At 36.2% G+C, this 24,765-nt stretch overlaps 1 protein-coding gene across 2 annotated transcripts; it reads left to right on the forward strand.

The window, feature by feature from the left end:
* The first annotated feature begins 639 nt into the window (after positions 1-639).
* Positions 640-17,958, forward strand: LOC126975763 (uncharacterized). 2 transcript variants are annotated; one of them, XM_050823797.1, is made up of 6 exons: positions 640-711; positions 11,942-11,991; positions 12,594-12,875; positions 13,744-13,932; positions 15,427-15,666; positions 16,845-17,958. In XM_050823797.1, exons 2-6 carry the CDS (start codon positions 11,961-11,963, stop codon positions 17,144-17,146), a joined length of 1,044 nt encoding a protein of 347 aa, XP_050679754.1. In that variant the 5' UTR covers positions 640-711; positions 11,942-11,960; the 3' UTR covers positions 17,147-17,958. The 2 variants fall into 2 exon arrangements, with proteins under 2 accessions (XP_050679754.1, XP_050679753.1); XM_050823796.1 differs by lacking the exon at positions 640-711 and adding an exon at positions 7,430-7,471.
* Positions 17,959-24,765: the final 6,807 nt, after the last annotated feature.

Below are 24,765 nucleotides of genomic sequence, written 5' to 3' on the forward strand. Positions count from 1 at the left end.
TGAATAAGCGTTGGAATTTTGCATAGTTTTGTTTATTTTGTTTTATACATATGTGCAAGGTGTCCCAAAATTTAACGTAAACATCGTCAGAAAAATTCGAAAAAAAATTCCATCCCACGTTTCTTAAAACTTATGGGCTCTAACAAATCCTCCATTTTTCAACCATTTTAAATTATTTTGGTTATGTTTAATTTAGAACTTCTGTGTCACATCAGCCTGTCGCATATAACATGTAGATTAGATTTAAATTTAATACAAAATGTATATTTACACTGCTAGACAACACAAACCATAAAGCGACCTTGAAATTAACTCTAAAATGATAACCTTATAGTTCATGTTATATAGGTTAAAAACCTAATAATCAAATAAATGATAACAATTTAAGTAAAACAAAATGTTCGCAAATTTCAATTACTGCCTTACAACAATATACGATTCTCATAAACAATAAATACTACTTTTGTATTTTTCTTTGTAAATATTATAACAATGTAAGCTAAGATTAAGGATTGGTCTCGCAAACTGAGGCGAATTATACTCCGCCCAAGTGGACGTACTCGAGTACAATGTGCGACGTTGACATGCCATATGTTCTTTTAAACTTTGCTAGTTATTGAAACTAAAATTATTGCGTAGCAAAATTTGTTAAAATAATACTTATATTATAATTTGTTAGAATAAGGAATGCACTGGGATCACATGACATCAGTAAGTATTTTGTATTTTATTAATTTCAATGTAAAATAACACGAAGCGTATGTTAAAAAAATTGAAAGATGCCATTGAGTGTTCCAGGTTCCTGATGTTAAGTGATTACTGCTACCCTTAGAAATCACAGCAAAGTGTAGTAGTGTTTAGAAAACTGTACGCGCCTCTACATATTACACAATATATTATATGGAGTCATCACTTATTTGGATTTTTTTTAATTTGAGTGACCATGGATGCTAGGCCTTAGCTTAGCTATTCGCGAATAATGCTTCTACAATTCGCCTAAAAGTTTTTTCTTCAAACGGTCTCAATGGCTTCAGTTCTCAATGATCACAGGATTTAAGGCAACATTTTCTGCCGCCTGCGGGCGACGCAGTGCGAAGCTCAGATTTATACATCTAGATAGACTATGACAGATGTCAAAACATCGAAAAAAATAGACTATAGAACTTACGTCTATTTTGAGCAATTCACGCACACTAAAACAAATTGTCGTACAAATCACGAGCTTAAGACGTCATGCACACTAAACTAATATTCCGGGCCAGCCTTTATCGGTAGTCTAACAGCAAGAGACTCTATCTAGACGTATAAATTATAGCGCGGTGGATGGAAGCGAGATCCGATTCACGAGACGAGCTGGGCTTTTTTTAATGTGTTTTTATTTTCTTTATAATTGTGCGATAGCTCGATATGTTTTTAAATTGTGTATGATATTCATAACACGTGTAATTCTATCCTATTCGGACGTGTGGGATATGGAGTACCTAAGTGCCCACTTACTTTTTTAACGTAGTTTTCTTTGGGAAAGTCCTCGTGACCCTTCAAAGTCGTAAGATCTTTAAAAGTTTGTGTAGGGTATATCCATCCTTTTTATATCTGAGCCCCCTGTTTTCTGTTTTCGAATTCATTTGTGGGTACGGTTATTCGACAGCGTCCTTGTGATTTCAGATGTCTCGTTAGCTCGTTTTGTTCTCCTTTTCTATAAAAAAACCAAGCTCTCATGCTGGCAATAGCTTCAAACTAGTTCAGCAAAAGCTTTGAGTACTTATTTTATCAATTTGTTATGTTTTTAAAGTGATAACTTCACTTCTGGGATTAATTACACAAATAAAACTGAAAACAAAATTTAATGAACGATGCGGGACTCGAACCCGCGACCTCTCGCGTCCATACTTTTGCTGCTACGAAATAACAGGTATGAATTCTTTATGAAATGCCTTTTGATGGGTTTAAATTTACCGAAAATTTACCATTGTAATGTATATTTTTTTACACTATCTGAAAGTAAAGATTTTAACAAGCACACAAACTTTTTGAGAAAAGCTGATATTTTGACGGGTGAATTTTCAATTGAAAATAAGGGTTCTTCTCTGATATTTGAGTCAAAATAAGGTGAAAAAAAAATATTTCAATTCAAATAAATTTCAGTGTATTTGGGACATTAAAAAGGTGACGTTTTACAATATTTCGTAAAAAAATATTTTTTTGGACAAGATAAAAATGTTGATGTGAAATTTAATAAAACCTTGGTTTTATTAAATTTCACATCAACTTTGAGGTTATGTGAAAAAAGCGTGAAAACAAATGGTGTAGATCTTTTTATTACCTACAACTTTGCCATTTAACTTTTTGCCAAAGAATTTATAGTTTTGCCGGAAATCGAGATAAACCGTTTTTTTACCCTAAAACACCACCCTTTTCCACTACCCTAGCTCCGATCACCCGTAATTTATTTTTCCTTTCATTTTTGTTAATTTTTCTCGTCCTTTTCCAATGGGTTATCGACCCTGGTCCAGTATACAGTAATATGATACATCAATAATAACGTTCACACTATAAAACATGCATCATATATAAACATACAAAAATAATCTGCTATTTAATTAAGCCACTAAAGAAAATTTAAACTATAACTATGAACTAATTAATATAAATGTAAATTAATACAAAATATAGTTCGAGGTCAACCCGCCATTGAAATAAATCTTATCTGAATAAATTGTAGGATGTCATTTGAAAAGACATAATATGTTCCTTTACCTTTTTAGTTAATTCGTTAATCTAAATTAAGAACCAGGTCGCGCGGTGTTTTTATTTTTATGAAATACGGGATGAGACGACAAGACGTTCAGCTGATGATAATTGATACGAAATTACAATGCAGTGCCGCTCAGAATTCTTGAAAATCCCAATAATTCTGAGTGGCACTACAATTGCGCTCGTCACCTTGACACAAGTAATAGCACTCAACGAACCAACACATTATGCGGATAACGTCGCGCACCGATCCGACATTCTAGACGTTGCGTTACTTAAGAACGTAACGCTCAATGTAAATTCAATCGAGGTTTTTCACGAATTAGAGTCAGACCACCGGCCCGTCGTCCTAAATCTAGGCCCACCGGTTAACTTTCAACCACCGACGAAAACAGTGATCGACTGGCAACGGCTGGAAAAGGATCTCGAGTCTATCAAGTCCGACGACCTTGACCTTATACCGGACGTCATCGACTCCGTCGACACGGCTCACAGTGCTATATCTCATGTGACGTCACATATACAGAATAGGATCAAGGCCTGCTCCAGGCAGGTTCCGACGATGCAACCGCATCGCCTAAACCTGCCTCCAGAGGTCAGGAACTTACTCACACAGAAGCACAGAGCCACTAGACTTTACGACAGGTATCCGTCGGTCGAGAATAGGCGCCACCTCCGCTACCTACAGCGGGTGGTACGGGAACGTATCGCGGAACTCCGCGGCGAACGTTGGGACCGCTTGCTCGGCAACATTAAGCCATCACATGTGGCTTTCTGGACTGGGTTACGGTACGCGCGTTCAAACAGGAGCCGCCCACTGTCATGCCTCCTTTGGACAGACCGGGACTGCAGCCGGCGCTCGATGACGATGAGAAGGCTGAATGCCTTGCCGATAGTCTCGAGAGTCAATGCTCTCCAAATGCAGCGGCCGACCCGACACACGTTGACGAAGTTGATCGTGAAGTTGAACGTCGCTCCGCTCTGAACCCTTCAGGCGATGTAATAAAACCCACCTCTTACGAAGAGGTGAAGCTAATCATTAAGGAGCTTCACTCCAAGAAGGCCCCGGGGCCTGACACTATAAACAATAGGGTTCTTAAAATCCTACCCTCGACTCTTATTACTTTATTGGTTACCATTTTTAATATTCTATTGTCTAATAGCGCGTTCCCCGAACAATGGAAAGATTCCATTGTTATCGGTATCCCAAAACCCAATAAACCTAAAGCTAATCCGAGTAGCTATAGGCCTATTAGCTTAATTAACTCGATCGGGAAACTTTACGAAAGATTAATTCTCGCGCGGCTTAATCATTACATTGCGGAGCTAACCTGATACCCGACATACAGTTCGGATTCAGAACCGCTCACTCGTGTCCCCAGCAGGCTCACCGACTCACCGAGTACATTCTCGTACGGCGTCAACTTCAGGCTACCACGACAGCCGTGTTTTTCGATGTCGCGAAGGCATTCGACAAGGTATGGCACAACGGCTTAGTATTCAAGCTGTATCAACTAGGAGTTCCAGACAGGCTCGTGCGCATCATACGAGCCTACCTTACTGATCGCTCCTTCCGATATCGAGTAGAGGGCACCCTATCCTCACCCAGACTCATCAGGTCTGGCGTGCCACAGGGTTCAGTCCTCTCTCCCACTCTTTTCTCGCTCTTCACGAGCGACATTCCCAAGTTTCCGAGTGTCCAGCTCGCTCAGTACGCTGACGATACGGCACTCTACTTTGGCTCCGCTCTATTGAACCGCTCAACCTTGAGCAGGAACATTAAAGTACTTCAAGCCGCCGTCGATGAACTAGGCAACTGGTTCAGAAAATGGCGGATTGAAGTGAACCCCACCAAGAGTGCAGCGGTACTCTTCGGTAACGCGAATAGCATCCGCGCTAAAAAACGATCGACTGACGTCATTAAACTGTATGAAACACCCATACCGTGGGTGAAGGATTACAAATACTTAGGAGTCACGTTCAACAGCAATATGAACTTCAAGAAACATATTGATACGGTATGCAATAGAGCCCGATTTGTCCTCAGTCGCCTTTATCCACTTGTGTGTGGGTGAAGCAAACTTCCGCTCAAACACAAAGTGACGCTGTACAAAACCATCGTACGGCCCATACTGTCATACTCAAGCGTCGTTTTCGCGCACACCCGACCGAGCTACTTACGTCGTTTGCAAGTAGTTCAAAATAAATTCACGCGCATGGCAACCGGAGCACCGTGGTTCATCCGAAACGTTGAACTACACCGCGACCTAGAGCTTCCGACGATAGCTCAACACTTTAAAGAGATCTCGCGACGCTTCTTTGACAAGGCGCCTAACCATCCCAACATCTTGGTTAGGAAGGCATGCGGGTACACCCTCCTTCACCATAGTCTCAACCCAATAAGACGTCCCAGACACGTAACGGTAGACCCGGATGACGACATCACCATCGCAAACGCGACACCCACACAAACACCGACACAGACACGCAGCCTTCGCAGGCGTAGGCGCGGTCAACCACCGCAAACCACTGGTACTCGTCACTCTGACGATGGCCAGCGGCCCGCACCCTAGATACACCACACATTGTTTTGATACCCGACGAGACGTTAGTCCTCGTCCTGTAATCGTTTCACTACACTCACTAACACACGGACTGACTGACGGACTGACATACACCACTTACACAACCACAAACACACTCCACAAACAGACACAAACATACATGCACACTAACATTTACACTACTTACAACATACAAACACACATACAAACATACATACATACAATCATAAACACATACACACACACTTACATACATAACACTAAACATCACCACACTCGCCGGCGAGTGTGTTCTTCTCATCTTTTCATCACATTTTCATCTTCATTTTCATTTTCATACTCTCTCCTTCCCACAAGCACACAGCCGGACTGAGGTTCAAGTCTCCTTAGGAGACGCCCCGCGACTGTTGTTGCGTAGTCTTTGCGGCCTCCACGGCCCACGTCCTACTTCGCTGTGAAAGCCAGGGCTGCTAACAGCACAGAGGAGGTTTTAGTCGGTATGGGGCGTCCGCTTACGCGGACACTCGAGTCCCACATATTACGCCCCGTTCCAGGGCGTAAATACGTAACAGTATTTCCTCCTCTCAAAAAAAAAAAAAACCTTGAGACATAAGACGTTAAGTCTCATTTGCCCAGAAATTACACTAGCTACGGCGCCCCCCGAAACACAGTAAAGTTTACACTTTCCTTTTTTTTATGGAAAAGGAGGATAAACAAGCGTACGGGTCACCCGGTGTTAAGTGATCACCAGAGGAGTCACAGGAGCGTTGCCAGCCTTTTAGGTAGGTGTACGCGGTTTTTTTGAAGGTACCCACGTCGTATCGTCCTGGAAATTATTACATATTACTGCTGCCGCAGAAATAGGCGCCGTTGTGGTACCCATATCTAGCTGGCAACCTGTGCAAAGGAACCTCCCACTGGTGTCTTTCATTACAGGCATTAATTTCTTACCGGAAGACACTAGCCCAAATTATGTTAATGCATGTTTTAAATAATAATGTAATCAAAATATAAAAATGACGAAGTCCGTAGGTAGGCGTTTACCTTATTTTGTTTACGAACAACGGCTCCGCCTAAAAATAAAATCTTTAAAAGTTAGGGTTGTCTAAGAAAATAATATATTTCTTTTATAAGGGCTTTTTATCCCTTTTTTTGATTTGTTAAAATTTAAACGTCACAATACTATTGCATATGACTCAAATAACGTATCATTGAAGAGATGTTATACCCTTTATGATACACGCTGTATATGATAATGTACAGTTTTCGTTGATTAGAAATTTGAGTTAAAATAGCGTCCATTCAAATTTAATAAGGACTTTGGAGCGTCATTCCCTTTTTTTTATTTATTTATTTTGGAACATGTTAAAATGTGCTTACTTTACTTGATAAACTGTCGTGAAATATATTTCAGTAGTTATTTTGTCCAAATATAGTATAGAACATTTTATATCTTACTCAACGGAGTTAAAGCTTAGAGGATCGCGATCGCGAAGGGCTAAAAAATATATAGTTTTAAGTTTTGGGTTCATCCAAATGTTTATGTTTTTTTGACATCAATGATGTCTCGTGCTAGATTTTGGCGAGTCAACATATCCTGAGGATGCTTCGTGTAGAGGCGAAACACGTGTCGAATTGTTTAAAAGACAAATATTGGCGGAATTAACACTAAAGAAAAAAAACACAAAACATTTGGATAATTATGGATTTCCGCAAAGTAACGCCTACTTCAATAAATTTTTTTGGGTTCATGTTTTTCTAATCAGTGTGGAACCCTTGGTACAGAATTGCACTTATCTTGCAATATAGAAGATTTTAATATAAAAAGTTTGATGATGAAAATATATTTCAGCAGTAGCGTCAACCTATTAAAAATAACTATGCAGTGAATTTTTTACGACGCCGAAAGTAATTTCAGGTTGCAAATTAAATTTTGCCAGAAAATTGTTTTTCACTCTATGTTCATCCCAATTATAAACTGGAGATAGTCAGTGATATTTAAAAAGATTTTGTAAGATTTTGTAAAAAATGCTGTACGATCTACATTTTGGCACTTATTGCTAATGTCAATATATAATTTTCCGTGGTATAAAATTTGGAGCAGAGTGAATGGTTCAAGTGCAAGTCGGACTGCAACAGGAATGGTTCCGTACGTACGTATATAAAAAATTTTGGAATATACTATTAAAGTTTTTTTTTTGTTATAGCGGAAATAGTTGTTCATATTATCTACTTGCTCAGTTAAGTGTGTACGCTCATCTGTGTCAAAATTTCAACTAACCTTTGATTTGTGAGATACAGTCGGCTGGTAGACAGTCGAAGCACATTGGCAGAATTGGCGAGCGACTTGTACGTCTTCCCTCAGAAACTCGGGCATTCTGGTCTCTCGCCAAGGCTGTTCAAGGAAACTTCTGCCAGCCAGCCATTCCGCCACTGCACAGGGACGATGACTCGCTGGGCCAAGACGTGAAAGAGACAGGTGCTTTTCACCTTGGATATTCATAAAACGAGCGGCCCGATGGCATTCCCCCGATAGTGATGCGGACATGTGCTGCGGAATTGGCACCGATACTTAGCCGTCTTTTCCGACTCTCCTGCTCATTAGGCATAGTCCCGATATTATGGATGGCTTTAGTGCACCCGATCCCTGAGAAAGATATACGCTCGGGTCCGTCCAACTATCACCCCATTGCCATTATCTCCATTTTCTTCCATATAATGGAGAGCATTATCAACCACCAGATCTTGGGATACCTAGAGGAGCACTAGTTTTTTGGCCGATCAGAGCAGTAAGGTTGTTATCACCTTATGTTATGAATTAGAACCCTTAAACGCTAGTGTCCCGCAAGGGCTTAGGGTACCCCCCCTAAACGGGAAAAAATATCCGGAACGTGAGATTATTATTATTTTTACATAAGTAATTGACAAGTAACAATTATTGACATTTGACACATTTCTGACAAATAACATTGTCTGTTTATTTTATTTATTTAGAGCATTGATAACAAGGCCAAACCCACCAATATTTAAATCTCATTTCAATTTATCTGCAAAATTACATTGACATGAAAGTAAAACATATACATTATGTATACCTTTTTGATGTTATTGAAGATAAATTTCTTTGACAAATTTTCTGACGTCTGCGACATTAATTAATTGTTTTGGTTTCTTCGTCCATTATTAGGACAGCCAAACGGTTCAAGCCGGCTGTATTGGCTATTCGTTAATATTCAATAATTTATTACAAGTTAGGATATCATCCCCACCGTCTGGATGTGTGGCGGTAGGCCACAGTGTGGTTTTCAAGGAGCTTTATTCCTCGTACTACAAAGCTGTGGAATGAGCTTCCTTGTGCGGTATTTCCGGGACGATACGACATGGGTACCTTCAAAAAAAACGCGTACACCTTCCTTAAAGGCCGGCAACGCTCTTGTGATTCCTCTGGTGTTGCAAGAGAATGTGGGCGGCGGTGGTCACTTAACAACAGGTGACCCGTACGCTCGTTTGTCCTTCTATTCCATAAAAAAAATCACGATTTATACAATATTGTTCTTCCTACAAACGTAGAATAGCACGACGAACTTCTTTGGCGTAACAAAACGAATCCTTAAAATTATTTTCACGCACTTTTTTTATTTTAGACAGTGGAATTCAGGGGAAACTGCCAATTTTTTTAGTAAATCAGTAAAATTAATATTTTTCGTTCACCAAACGGGTTTTTTTTAATTTATGTACACTTCATTTAGATTTTACCATATTATAAATATTTGTAAGCTTGATTATATTTGCATGCTGTGTCTGCATTTAGAATTAACTTAAGAATTAATATTGTATAAATACTTGTATTAATGTAATTATCGCTGGTGGATTAAATAAATAAATAAAAAGTTTATTATTGACTCGATAAGTGAGCCCAAGTTTTGTTACTAATTATTGTTTCCAATCAATTTATCTAATATAGTTAACATTAAATAACAAAGAATTATCATTTGATAAAATAGAAAGGAAATATTGAATAATATATAAACAAATATGTTTTGATTATAATATTATCTCAAATAATGCCATAAAACATATCTAACCTGACATTTGAAACGCAGTACTTAAAATAGAGATAAATAAGTAAATAAAATAAAGAAGTATTTTCACTTACTGCTGCGCAATGACTGTCTCTTGCTGGCGAATGGCTAATTCCAGTGGTTAGTGGATGCCTACTGGAAAGTCTTATAGTGTCCACCAGTCCTGGAGAGTTGAGCGGAACCGAGGTCGGGGTATAGTTCCTCTTGTAACTCAACACGCTGTCTGTGGTCGAGATTGGCTAAACGGTAGCCACGTTAGTAGCCGTCCCGTGGGTAATGTTCAAGTGGCCCTGCCGAGACAGTGCCACAGGCGAGATTCAGTTGGGGACGGTGTCCGGCCATGCTGATGGGGTAAGAATGGGTGAAGGATCTGGTGGATAGGATCGATCCACCAGCCACTCATCTCAAACATGCCTGCCGACTGGCTGGACCTGTACTCCAACGATGTAGCACTGATAGTCAAGTTAATAATCCCCAGGTGCGGGCTCCTCAAAAAAACTATGGAAATAAAATAAATCTATAAAAAAAACCCAAAATTGGACCTGAAGGGAAACCAATAGGTACCATAACTGGTTCCTTATAGGAGAAATTCGTAAAGGTAACACATACTTCCGGAGCGTGTTCAGCATCTGCTGGCACACGGAATATACTGGCTAATGAGCCAACAAAATCAGGGGAGGAAGCGACTCCGGTCAAACTCAACCAACCGTCTATGGGCATGTAAGCTGCCCCTGTAGTGTCCGTCCAAATAGTCAATAGACTGGAGGCAGATTGGAACATTGTTATCATAAGGGCTGAAAGCGGGTTTGCTTTCGGCCTAAGTCAAATGCAATCGAATGCAAATCTTGCATCAGCTCATCTGTGGAAAGCTAACGAACTGAACGCTGGCCCCTAAGAACCTCCTGCGAAGCCTAATGTACCCGTACCGCTACTTAGTGCCTCCCGAGGTACTGGTGAAGCGTGAAAACAAATTCTACCATCTTCAGGAAGGCCCATGACCACCAAGGGCCTTCTTCTAACAACATTGGTGCCGTAGTCCAGCCCGCTGTTTTGTCCAAACGCCCAAACTAAGATGATTCAAAATCTCAGGGGAGACCACAAAAGGGCCAAGACATTTGACAGGCCCAAACCTCCTTCATACGCCGACGCCACAAAAAAACGACCTGCTTGTGGCAATTACATCAGTAACGACAAGCCACACTGATGCTGCGTCAGTACAGCTGATCCAGAAGAAATTGAAGGAGGAACTTACTGGAGTGGCTAAAGACTGCTGTCCAAGACATCAAACTCTCTAATAATGACAGTATGATAATTAAACATTAAATGTAGGAAGTGCCCAACCGTATAAGGTGCAGCATCTTTCTGCCTGATGTTTGGAAAGACACCAAAGCTATCGGCTGAATGCTTTGATTCTAAAATTCTTGGGTCGAGATAGACAGCTTGTTGCTACATGCACTTCACCAACATAACGACAACACTTTTATTAAAATCAACTTTAGGAACTCACCGCTAGCGGTGTGCGCGTCTTGAATTCCCCCTCAGAGGATGCGCAAATCAACCTATGCTCCAGTGATTATTTTCTAGTTTCTAATATAAAGAAAGACATCCAAGGGTAACGTGTCTAAGACTGCAGTTGACGAGCATTTTCAAGCCAAAGATGGCGAATAATTTTTTCACTGGTTTATAAACACTGTATGGAAAATGTAAGAAATATATTAATGATATCTCAGAAGACTCAAGTTTGCACGTTCACCACTAAAAAAACCCAATTTGTCGTATCACCGCTCTTCAAAACCCATCTCCCTTAAAGACTCAGTATCGGAGTACTGGGTCTCGGCACTCGAAATCTCGAGTGATTACCAATTCCGCGGTCATCTGGAGGATAATCGATTAAGAAGAGGAACCAGAGATGCTTCTTCTAAATCGATTATTTCTTTAGTGATTTATGAAACAAATGTTTTATTTCTTAATTTATATTATAAAAATTGTTTTTAGTTGTAAGGATTTATTTTATATTTTTTTATTGATAAAAATAAAGTTTGTTAACTCTCGAAACTGATCCATACATTGCCGACTGTGCTGCCGCGCCCCTTCAACCACTCTCGTTTGGTCAGTCAGAGTCCCGAAAGCCCACAACCATTACCTCACGCACAGTCCCGTAGCTTTTAGTCCCTTTTCCACCCCCAGAGCCCCGTAGGCCCAGTCCGCTTCCCTTCCTTCCGGTGGTGCAGTTTTCCATGGGCGGCAGTAATCACTTTCCATATGGTAAACCTCCTGCCCGTTTGCCCTCTTTATACACAAAAAAAAACATTATTTCTATTCAAATAGTAAGTATTTTTTAAAATAGACCTCTATTTTTAACCTGCAAAATTATATTGAGTATTTAATTCTGTTTATTAAATATAAAAAATCGAATCACTGACAAAACTTATAATCAGTCATATGGTATATTACCTTTATTTCCAGTAATTAGTTATCGACAGACAACGTTATAATTACTGCTATATTTGTTTATATAAATTTTTCTCTGTATTACCTCAGTGAGAACGGAACAGTGAAGATGTTCGCGAGTAAAGTTATACTTTTAATTGGTAAGCGTATTTTTTGTTTAATAAAATTTCCTATCAAATAATTATTGCCTTGGATCTACCGATGTTGAATTTTAAAGATATGTGATGGCTTGTAAAACATTTTTCAAAGATTCATTTTTTTTTTAAATAACGGCGCCCTCCAGACCGAAACACAGTAATGTTTACACATTACTGCTTCACGGCAGAAATAGGCGCCATTGTGGTACCCATAATCTAGACGGCTTCCTGTGCAAAGGAGCCTCCCACTGGTAAAAAGTAGGTAGAAAACTATTAGTAGAGACATATTATATACATATACCTGTATAGCCGAGTGGTTAGCGATCCTACCTACTAAGCTAGAGGTCCCGGGTCCGAATCCTGGTAGGTGCAAGCATTTATATGATGAATATGGATGTTTGTTTCCGAGTCATGGATGTTTAAATGTATTTATGTATGTTTATATGAATTTATGTATGTTTAAGTAAGTATATTGTATTAAATATATCGTTGTCCTTGTAACCCATAACACAGGCTATATATGCTTAACTTGGGGCAAGATAATTTTTGTAAAAAGTGTGTCCATATTATTATTATTATTATTATACATACATATTTTTTTACAGGTTTGAGTATAGTCTCGGCCAAATCTGGTCCATTCTATCGCAGGGACTACATTTACAGTGAAACATATGATGCATTCTACAAATTGCACACTACACCACTTTCCTACGAAGACGCAATAACTGCGTGTGCTGACGAGGGCAGTAAGATATTTTCTCAAAAAATTGAAAAAGAATGGACTATAGTCAAGAATCTGGCAGAAAATAAATATTTGAGCAATGTAACACAAATCTTTGTTGGATTTCAAGATCCATTCAGCGTTCGAGAACTTCCAACCGTCGATGGTAAGATCTGACTGATCTCAGCTAAGCTACAGTTGTAGATTTGAATTCACTGTAAGATAAGCTTTTGATTAGAAGTCCGTAAGTAAGTAAGTAAGATCTTTATATTTTGTTGACAAGGGTAATACATATAATAGATGATTTAAATATATTTTAGCTCTTCAAATTGTGTCTGTTATTGAGCATACAAATATTTGACATATAGAAATTATATTCAAATCATAATAATTATCACAATACAAAATTGATTACATCATAAGATAAATAAATAAATTAAATTAATCGCATCATGAAGTTAAAAATAAGAGTGACCATAATATCATTATTAAGAAATATTATTATAAATGTCACAATTAAATTAAAAATTATGTTCAAAATACGTAGTTACTAAATATATATCTGTCAATGTTACTTCAAAGCTTCAAAGTCATTTTCTTTTAAAAATTCACTGATCTTATAAAAACATTCATTCGCTAAATATATTTTAAGTTTATGTTTAAATTCCCTTTTAGGCCAGTTTCTCACATCCGTCAGACTAAAAAATACTTATTTCTCTTTTTAAAAATTACAACATTGAAAATAAACAATTGCGGCGCATCCAATTCGTCTTCAATCAATTCGACTCGTGTTTTGCCCTTTTCGACACGAGGCATCCTCAGGAGATATTGACTTGTCAAATTCTGGCGCGAGAATTAGGGTAGCATACTACCCAGACGGACTTTGCACATACAGTTCTACTGCTTTTAAAACCGTCTAAGAAAACAATTTTGAAGAATTTTTCAATGCCTGTGTTGATGTGAAATATTTGAATAGTAAACTATCTGTGCTTATATACTACGCCAGGAAGTATAAAAAATAATATTTGTTTCAGGTAATACCGCACCATTACTGCCTATGATTGAAGGATATGCTAAAAAATACGGTTGTAGGCTAATGGATATAGATACTGGAAATGTTCTTAGTGAAGATTGTGCTGTTTCCGAAGAGGATGGAGAAGAAACAAGAGAATATTTTATTTGTAAAAGAACTATTGATGAGCTATGTCCAACTATTGATAGAAGTAAGTAAAACTTAATTAATTTTTAATAAGGATTTCTATGTTTCTATAAAAAGTCCACACTAAGGTAATTGATAGGATTTTCCAGCGAAACCTAAGATTGAGTAACACTTAATGGTAAAAATTCTGACAGTTCTGTATTCATCGCTCATTTGCAACGTGACTATACGACACAATTTCTTTTTCTGTAACTGCCCTGTGTTTCTCGAGAATTCCTCCTCAAGCTTCTCCTTGCCCAGATCCCCTCCGCTGTAATCGTAGTTTTAGAAAACGTTAACGGGCATAATACCGAATGGCTATGGTCACGAACCAAAGACTCTTATCTGAACGATATGTGCATAATTTTGCAATGGCGTATAGTCTGCCCCAATACCCGCCTACAGGGATAGCCACATGCCATCTTTATTGGATCTTCTGCTAACCAACCATCCCGGTATTTGCCTCCGTATCGCCATCCTGAATCTGAACAACGTCTGACAAGACGCCTACAATGCACACCAGACTAATTGTCCCTATAAATCAGCAGATTGGGATAGGATGCGTTCCATTTTTGCAACCTACACTTGAGGCAGGGTTTGTTTCCATTTGAATTACTGCCGTTGCAGTGTCCGATGTGAAACTGCAGGGTATGGATGTTTTCATACCAAGCTAGTCTACAGTCTTGATCGATGTCTGATCACCTGTTTTAATGCGTCGATGAAAGTAACTTTAGCTTAGGTTAGTTCACTGTGTATTGTATCAGGCGTATCGAAACTGTGTTGTGGCTTGGGGTGCAAATGATCCAAACTGCAAGTTCTAAAATGGAATTCAACTGTGCCTCCAGATTCTTAGCATTAGGTAACCTATACATTAGTTTGTTTGTGATTCCTCTTTCATAAAAAAAACTGTGAAAGTAACGTGAAGTGACCCCTCTTTGTTCGGTTAGAGGGAGACAACTTACATACAGGCAGACCGTTCCACATTAGTCGGAAAATGGTTTTATTTACATTTATTACATTAAATTATTAAAACTTTCGTCAGTCAATATTAAATTATTTATTAATACGGCTCTACTCACGTTTTTATCGGTGTCGGTACCGACTAGTTTCGGACCATTCGGAAGTCATTCATCAGGATGAGTGTGGTGGGCTTGCGATAACCTCCCACCTCTTACTGCGGACTTGGGCTGTGATACCGTGCTCGTCATCACCAACGGCGCACCCCGCACCCCCTGCCTTGTCCAGCCCCACACTACGAGCTTTGTAACATTATCACCACTGTTAATCCACCATTCTGGTAACACTCTGTTAAAGCACAGAGTAGGATACATTTTATAAGCAAAGACTAGATTTTCTGCTGTGATATAAATCTACTCCCAACTTACTACTAGTACTACAGTACTAGTAGTAAGTACTACTACAGTACACGACTGCAACATAATAATACAACTATATAGTGCAATTTTCTCTTCTTACATCGTAAATTTCTCATATTAAGTGAAATATATTTTTGTCTTAGAATATCGATATAGTGAAAATACCAAGAAATGTTACAAAATAAACTACACACAGAGGACTTGGTTACTTGCGGAAAAAACATGTTATTTGGAAGGTGGTTTTTTGGCAGTTATTGAAAATGATGCTGAGGCAAAAGCTATCTCTGAACTAATAAATGATAATATAAAGTATTTTGTTGGCATTGGTATTCGACAAAGATGGAATGGTATAGAAATGAAAAATGATTATTTTAACTTAAAAGGTTGGTATACTTTTTCCGTTCTACGAAACATATTTTATGTTTATAATTATTAATTTGTCAATGTCGTCACTATATCAATAGAAGCTATTATAAAACTTACATGGACCAGTATGACACAAGTCCATAATGTTTATAACTGTGAACAATATTAGATAGTATCAGAGAACTGATATCTGATATCCGTTCACTATAGAATCTAGGGAAAAAGGCCCACTTTTAAAGTGAATCTCTGTTTACAATGCATCAAATTCCAGTTACAGCCACTGACGAATAAAAAAAGAAGGACGCCGCGCCAGTGTGTGTGCGGTTACGGGGGATACTAGTTACACAATTTTTTCTCCCTTAAATAATCATATATGGTCACAAATACTTATATAGTATCGTTTTTACACTTTTTCACAACGTACGACGGAATTTTTAAAATATTTTATTGAGACGCATACTGATCTGTCACAGACGATGACAATTCTCATAATGGCCGCCTATCGGCCTGTAGTAGTGTAAGTGTGTGCGTGGGGCTATGTATTTACACGTTAATCGGCTTGTTTTGGTGCTACACTGTCATGTAAGGTGACACGGAGTCCTCATTTTTTTACTAGTCCGTGCTTACAGCATGTCGCATTACGATCAAACGGGGAGTAGGTAAAGTTTAATCATTTTTACTGCTGCTTTCGAGTCAGATTGGCCAAGTAGTCGAAGTTTTAAGCTCTTGTTCTTGAGAGGGAGCGTGGATTCGAACACAGCACCCGACAAAGGCTTTTTATTACATTAATTTTTATTTTATAAATAAGTAAAGCAAAAGATATATTAATTTGTTTTTCTTTCTTTCGATTATTATGCTAATATAAAATGTTATTTTGTGAAAACAAGTTTCACTTGCATCATGGTGTCATTAAGCCACACAATTGCTTCTTTCTTGTAATATCGTGGTTATATTTTGGGCACATAGTTTGACGGACAGATGGCCGTCGAAAATACTCGAATGGCGACCACGTACCGAAAAGCGTAGTATTGGTAGGCCCTCACAAGATGCACTGATCATCTGGTTAAGATTATCGGTCGAATGGAGCGCTATACATTACTACCAGGTGAACCTCTTGATCGTCGCGTTACTTCCTAATATATTGAGAAATAGTTCTAAGACTTGTCATAAATTAAATGTATTCATTGTCTTACAGGAAAATATCTTAGTGACACCGGGTTTAACTGGTGGTATTCTAAACAAAATCGTCGCTACAATATCAATGATGGAGCTGACACATACGACCGTGAAAATTATGAGTGTGAAACTAGCAACTACAATTACAATAATGATTGTGATAACAATGATATAAGTAAAGAAAAGGTTCTATGCGGTGTCGTTGTGAAACATGATGATATAGGATACAAACCTTCTGATTGCAACACAACCAAGCCATTTATATGTCAAATGGAAGTTCATAAAAACTGGATAATTTTACGTTTAGTATCTAAGAACTAAGTACAGTACATTAAAATCAGTTTTGAATATTATTAGTATGAATTAATCATACAGTTGTGGGACATGAAGGGAAAGTACCTTAAATATCGTAGGTAGGGTATTTTACTGAAATAAGACATTATGTTATTTTTTAAAGTTAGTAATTCTGCATTCAAAGGTTTTCTAAAAATTACTTGCCTCGTCTGGGACTCGAACCATCTTAAATGTAAAAAACGGGGACTTTTATCATATTTAGATTGCAGAATTACTAACTTTTAAAAATAACATAAAGTCTTCTTTCAGTTAAATACTCTAGCTACGATATTTAAGGTACTTTCCCTTCATCTCCCATAACTTTGGGACACTGTATACCTAAACCATGTTATGTCAACCATTTTGTTGTTTGGATGTTTGTGCCCTATAATTTCCAAAAAAGCTGGATAATATAATACTTTCAGTAGGTAGCTACTAGCTCACCTGATTTCTAGAAATCACCACCACCGCTACTCTCTTGCAGCACCAGAGGATTTATAATGAATTTTCAAGGTTTTGTTAAATTTTCGACCTATAAATATCGAGGAATATTCTCATTTTTCGGGAAAATCATATGGAAAAACGTCGTCTACGGATTAAGTACATATAGTTTATTGACACATATTTGAACGTTGTTATGGTATTTGACGGATTTCCTATGAATGGGAACAAATACAAAGAAGATATTTTTTTATATCTGTTACAATTTCAAACAAACAAAACTATTAATATATGTGCTGAAAATATCACAAATAATGTTGTGTTCCATACAATATTATAATAATAAACATTAAGTTCTTATTATTTTTATTATTCTTATCCGAATTCAATATCCATAGTTAAGACAGAAAAATGTTTTTCAGGTTAGCTAGTAATATAACATAAAAAAAATTGTTGTATTTTGAATTACTAATCACCCCTTAATGAAGTGCTTACTTCTGTCGTGTGATATTAAACATATTTATACTGTTTTATATTATATAAGGGCTACAGAACCTAACTTAAGAATACTATTTTTTTTATTTATCAGATCCTAAATATATAATGTAAAAGGCAGTCTGTCATAGCAAATTGTGATGAAATTTTGTGTGGATATACATTAGTTAAGGGTATTTTATTTCATGAAGAGTTCCCTAGGGAGCATACCACCTCAGCGGTATAGCGGGCAGTAGTCTCAAATCGTATAATTTCCCAAATTTACATAATGTAAAAATAAAATGTAAAAATGTAAAATTTACCTTCACTCCGTGTTATTCTTAAATTTTTTAACGAGATGTACTTTACCAATTTGCAACACAAATATCAGGAATGAAAAAATCAAGCAATAAAAAGGAACAATATGATTTATACAGGGTGGCCCACCCAAACCGGTCAGTATAGGGATTTCAGAATATATAAGAGATAGAAGAATATCTTCTAAGGAACCACGATATTGATTTTAGAGAAAACAAAAACTGCAGTCATAGATTTTCAAAAAAAATCATACACGACTCGGGAATCGAACCCGGTCATTTTGGAAAAAGAAGACATTTTTGTTTTATAGCCATATTGATAGTGTAGATTGTAAGGAGTGATTGTTGCTATGAAACCTTGTGTCTAAAATTAAAAGAAATTGTTTTATTTGATGTTGTTTTGTGTAAGTTGTCGGTTTTACTCGTTAAAAAAATGTAGGCAATAACCAATCGTCATGTTGTCTGGGTATACCAGTCAAAAGTTTTTATTTTGTTGTTATTTGAAAATGGAATGTGAACTTCTAAGATTGCCGAATTTCAATTTTAAAAAATGAACGTTTCATGTCTTGGTACCAGTAAAAATATGTTTTTGCTGTTATTTGAAAATGGAATGTGAACTTCTAAGATTGCCGAATTTCAATTTTGAAAAATGAATGCTTCATGTCTGCGTACCAGTAAAAATATGTTTTTGCTGTTTTTTGAAAATGGAATGTGAACTTCTAGATAACCAAATTTCAATCAAAGAGAAAACGAATGTAGGGAATTTTAACTCTCATTTGTTATTTTACAGAATTTTTTTTCTTTGTGCTGTGTTGTTTGTTTGTGTGTAATTTGTGTGTAAATATGCCATTGACAAACGGTGAGAATTTAGATTTATTAGAAGCTTACTTTAAAAATGTCAGAAATTGCACCCGTGCACTAGATTGGTATCGTATGAAATATCCCTCACGTATTTTACCAACTCGCAAGATATTTCTGAAAATAGTTAACAATTTAAAAAATTATGGAAGCTTCAAGAAACGAAAACAGAGAAATCCACTAAGTTGCGACACTGACATGGAAATAAATGTTTTAACGTATTTCGATGCTTCACTAGATGCCTCCTCTCGTGATGCAGAACGTAATATCCCTGACGTTTCACGTACCACTATTCAACGAATTCTAAAAAAAAAACAAATTCAAGTGCTATCGTAGTGGACGTTTGGTTCAAGCCTTACATGCAGGTGATGACGACAGACGACTTGAATTTTGTCATTGGTTAAAAGAGCAGATAGATTTAGACAGTAATTTTTTAAGGTATGTAATATTTTCTGATGAGACACAATTTTCCAATAACGGGATGTACAACCGCAAAAATCATCACTATTGGTCTCGTCAAAACTCCTTACGAGTGCATGAAGGACGACGTCAAGTTAGATTTTTATTTAACTGCTGGGTTGGACTTCTTCACAATAAAGTTATTTTCTTAAAAATCTATGATGGACGTTTGAACAGATTCAAGTACATCGAAATATTAGGAGATGTTTTAGATGTTACGAGAGAAATGTCGGTAGAAGAAAGAGAACGAGTGTATTTCCAACAGGATGGAGCACCCGCACACAATAGTCGGATCGCCATAGATTTTTTAAATAATCATTTCCAACAAAAATGGATTGGAACAACCGGACCTATCAAATGGCCCGCGAGGTCACCCGATTTAACCCCACTAGATTATTTCTTGTGGGGTTACGTTAAGGATGAAGTCTACAAAACTAGCTACGACACCACTGAAGATCTAAAAATAGCTATAGAGACTATTTTAACCCAAATTCACAACTTCAAAGTACAAAACGCCATAACGCAATCGTTACCTAAACGAGTTGACTATTGCATTCAAGAAAATGGTTGCCATTTTGAACATTTACTAAAATAATTAAAATAACCTTTAAAAAAGCAATTTCTTTTAATTTTAGACACAAGGTTTCATAGCAACAATGTCTTCTTACAACCTACTCTATCAATGTGGCAATAAAACAAAAATGTATTTTTTTTCCAAAATTACCGGGTTCGATTCGTGTATGATTTTTTTTGAAAATTTATGAATGAAATTTTTGTTTTCTCTAAAATCGATATCGTGGTTCCTTAGAAGATATTCTTCTATCTCTTATATATTTTAAAATCCCCATACTGACCGGTTTGGGTGGGCCATCCTGTATATTCACATTATCTTGCCACAAACTAGACATAGCCTGTACAAGACATCGATATATTTAATACAATATACTTTCTTAAATATACATATAAACATCAATGATTTAAAAAAAATAGAAATATTTTAATATTATAACTTATAAATACATATTTATTAAGTCATAATATTATACTATACATTTCAGAGTTATTTTAAAAAACCCAAATACCTAATACAATACAAATGCCATTCAAAAGTTAGTGAGTATAAAATAAAACCGATATAATTAAATATTTTATATGTTTTATGTTTATATTGTGACTAACAGAAATAAGAAAGAGACATGAATAAATTTTTTACAATTGTAAAATGATTAGACTAGAGATTTTTGAAGTAGAATATAATTTTGTTAAAATATAATTTAATAAAAAACATAATTAAATTGACACAACTACAGCAAAATACTTATAAAATACACAACTCTGAAAATAAATCAAAAGCAACGTGGGCAATAATTAATAGACCGAAATACAACTATCCGAAAAATTACATTACTAAGATTAACAATCAGAAAAATATCATAACTCAAGCACAAGACATTGCATCGACTTTTAATGAATACTTTGTAAATCAGTCACAAAATTCTTCACCAAATTTTCAAAGTCAGCTTGGTTCAGTATGCAAGGTACCGGGTACAACAACTAGTATGTTTATGGGGCCGGTTCTACCTTAAGAGATTGTTAAAATTATAAAATCACTAAAAAACACACATAGTGTAGGTTATGATGGCATCTCCACAAAAGTAATTAAGTATGTTTCTCATTATCTCTCAGAACCGCTGAAACATATAGTTAATTTGAGTATAGTGCACGGAGTTTTTCCAGAAAAATTGAAACATGCCGTGATAAAACCTCTTTATAAGAAGGGCAATACAGAAGAATTGAAAAAAATTACCGTCCAATCGCATTGTTACCAATTATCTCAAAAATTTTCGAAAAGGTAATATATAAGGAAATCTATAACTATTTGGTTAAAAATGACGCCTTAGCAAAGGAACAAAAAGGATATCAGAAAAGTAAGACAATTAACATGGAAATTTACGATTTTTTGAAAATAATTGTTAATTCTGTAGACGAACGAATACCAATCTGTGCGCTTTATATGGATATGACCAAGGCCTTTGTAAAATGTTATGGTCCACTAGGTAGTGGACCATAACATTTTACTATATAAATTAGAGAAATATGGTCTTAGAGGAAATATTTTTAACTTTTTAAAGTCGTATTTATGTGGTAGAAAGCAGCATACGGAGATAATGCGCATCTGTGAAAAAACGAAAAATGAAATCACATATTATCAATCTTCAGAGCTCACAGTTTTCCGAGGCGTTCCACAGGGAAGTGTGTTGGGCCCTTTGCTCTTTTTGTTATATATAAATGATATGCCTAAACACGTTCCATACCCAATGACATTGTTTGCTGATGATAGCACCTTAATTATTAAATGTAATGATAAGGATATTTTGAATCAGACATAAATCACGCCTTGGACAAAACAATATTGTGGCTTAATGCAAATAAATTATTAGTAAATCTAAAAAAAACTAGTTTTATGCAATTTTATTTAAGAAATAATAAATTTGGGAATCTCCAAATTAAACAAGAAGATCAATATATAAATGCATCCAGAACAGCTAGATTCTTAGGTATAACAATTGATGATAAACTAACCTGGAATCAACAGACGGAGACAATTGTAAAAAGGGTGAACTCGCAGGCATACGCACTATTTCATCTATCCAAGATTACCCATATAAAAGCCCTACTGTCTGCATATTACGGGTTAGTTGAATCTATACTTCGCTTCGGTATTATATTTTGGGGCAACAGTAGCGGAGGCCATGCTGTACTTCTTTCACAAAAAAGCTTTAAACAGCTTGAGCTATGTTTAATTTAAAAAGGACAGAAAGTTGCGTACCCTACTTTAAAAAACACAGTATTTTAACGGTACCTGCGCTATATATTCTAGAAGTAGCTGTCTTCGTAAAAGACAACCCCCACCTTTACAAAACGAGATCCGAAGGGCAAACGAGAAATTTAAGTTTTGAAAATCGCTTATGTCTGGAGAAATCAAACACCACTTTAAAACACTCAAGTACATATAATCTGCATGGCACAACAAATTTATAATAAATTACCAGAGCATGTGAGAAACTGGCCTAAAAGGGAATTTAAACATAAACTTAAAATATATTTAGCTCATAAATGTTACTATAAGATCAGTGAATTTTTAATAGAAAATTACTTTGAAGCCTTGAAGTAACATTGACAAATAAGTATTTTGTAACTGCGTATTTTGAACATAATTTTTAATTTAACTATGACATTTATAATATTTTTTCTTAATAATGATATGGTCGCTCTTATTTTTAACTTCATGATGCAATTAATTTAATTTAACTTTATTTCATGATGTAATCAATTTTTTTTTATGATAATTATTATGATTTGATTATAATATCTATATGTCAAATATTTGTATGCTCAATAACGGGCACGACTTGGAGAGCTAAACTGTATTTAAATAATGTATCTATAATGTATTACCCTAGTCAACAAATAAAGATCTTACTTACTTAACTACTTACTTGGTACTTCGGTTATTACGTTAGTTAAAAGCAAATATTTGAATTAGTCACTTTGATATATTTTACTAGTGAAAGGCAGATTCTGTGGAGAAGGGAATCTTATTACTTATTGAAATCTACATCAAAGGATTGCATCGGATCACAAGTACCCAGACGGCTTAGCTAACAAGCTGGAGACCTTTCCTTTTGCGGCATTGTCTTAATAGTGATAAATAGGAAGTATTTTCACTAACCATTTCTGCCATGGTATCTGAATGTAGGTAAGCATACTTACTTCCATTTAACGAAATAATTATTCATTCTCGACGACACAATGAGCAATACTGTCTGTCAAGAATAGTATTAAAGGATTAGGTACTAAAGGGTTATTGTTGTTCAAGATGCTCCAGCTAGTGTAAATAAGCGTTAATTTTAGTCTGACTGATAACATGCCTTATGCCTTAGGTAATGTGTTATAGGTATTGGTGTGGTAGTATGGTCACGGTAGCGCCCAATATTAGATACCGTTACTATGTAGGTACCTATCCCTTGATGTATTCCGTTCACAGTATTAGCAATAGGTATAGGTAAATACATCGGGTAACTTCCTGAGGCTCATCTGATCACATGTATTATGGTAGGTAATGATTTATAGGTATTGCTGTGGTTGTACGATCACGGTAGCGCCTAATATTAGATACCGTTACTATGTATGTACCTATCCCTTAATGTATTCCGTTCACAGTATTAGCAATAGGTATAGGTAAATACATCGGGCAACTTCCCGAGGCTCATCTGATCACATGCCTTATGGTAGGTAATGTTTTATAGGTACCTATTGCTGTGGTAGTATGATCACGGTAGCGCCTAATATTAGATACCGTTACTATGTAGGTACCTATCCCTTAATGTATTCCGTTCACAGTATTAGCAATAGGTATAGGTAAATACATCGGGTAACTTCCCTATGCTCAGTATGTCTCGTAATTCTTACTAATTGATGCTGTTTTTATAGTAATAATGTTCGTTCGTGTATAACGTGTCAATATAAAATACGTTCTTGGTATTATTTAACAGATTATATCTACTTTGAGGTTATTTTCAATTTTATAAAATAACTCCAAAACCCGTTTTTTTTTTAAAAAAGAACTTCTGTAGGTATTAATATAATATGTGTAATCTCTAAAAAGCAATATCTGAAATTGATGCAACATGTTACGGTTTTTCATACAATAATGAGCATTGTCCTATAATCCGGTACGATAAATTTTTTAACAAATTTTCCTGCCACATAGTTCCATAAACACAGCCACACAGACGTTCAGAAAAGATTTTTTTAATGTTATTATTTAATATGTTAAACAGAATAATCGCAATTGAAATATATTTAATGTACCTCATACATGACTTGACTTTATACAATAATCAGTTTCGAGAAAACTACTTTTTTTGACACGTTGATACTCGAGAGAAGAGCACTGCATTGATTGGTTTAAATTTAAATAAAGAAAGATAAATAAAATCAAATCAAAAATATTGTATTTTGAAATATGTCAATCTTTTAAACAGCTCATCACGC

This window comes from Leptidea sinapis, chromosome 37 (assembly GCF_905404315.1).
Source record: "Leptidea sinapis chromosome 37, ilLepSina1.1, whole genome shotgun sequence".
In the NCBI taxonomy this organism is placed as follows: Eukaryota; Metazoa; Arthropoda; class Insecta; order Lepidoptera; family Pieridae; genus Leptidea; species Leptidea sinapis.

Excerpts from the sequence above, each read along its gene's own strand:
- LOC126975763 (XM_050823797.1), top strand. The coding sequence starts at position 11,961 with ATGTTCGCGAGTAAAGTTATACTTTTAATTG. Across the intron at positions 13,933-15,426 it reads ATGTCCAACTATTGATAGAA|AATATCGATATAGTGAAAAT; the intron begins GTAAGTAAAACT and ends TTTTTGTCTTAG. Across the intron at positions 15,667-16,844 it reads TGATTATTTTAACTTAAAAG|GAAAATATCTTAGTGACACC; the intron begins GTTGGTATACTT and ends ATTGTCTTACAG.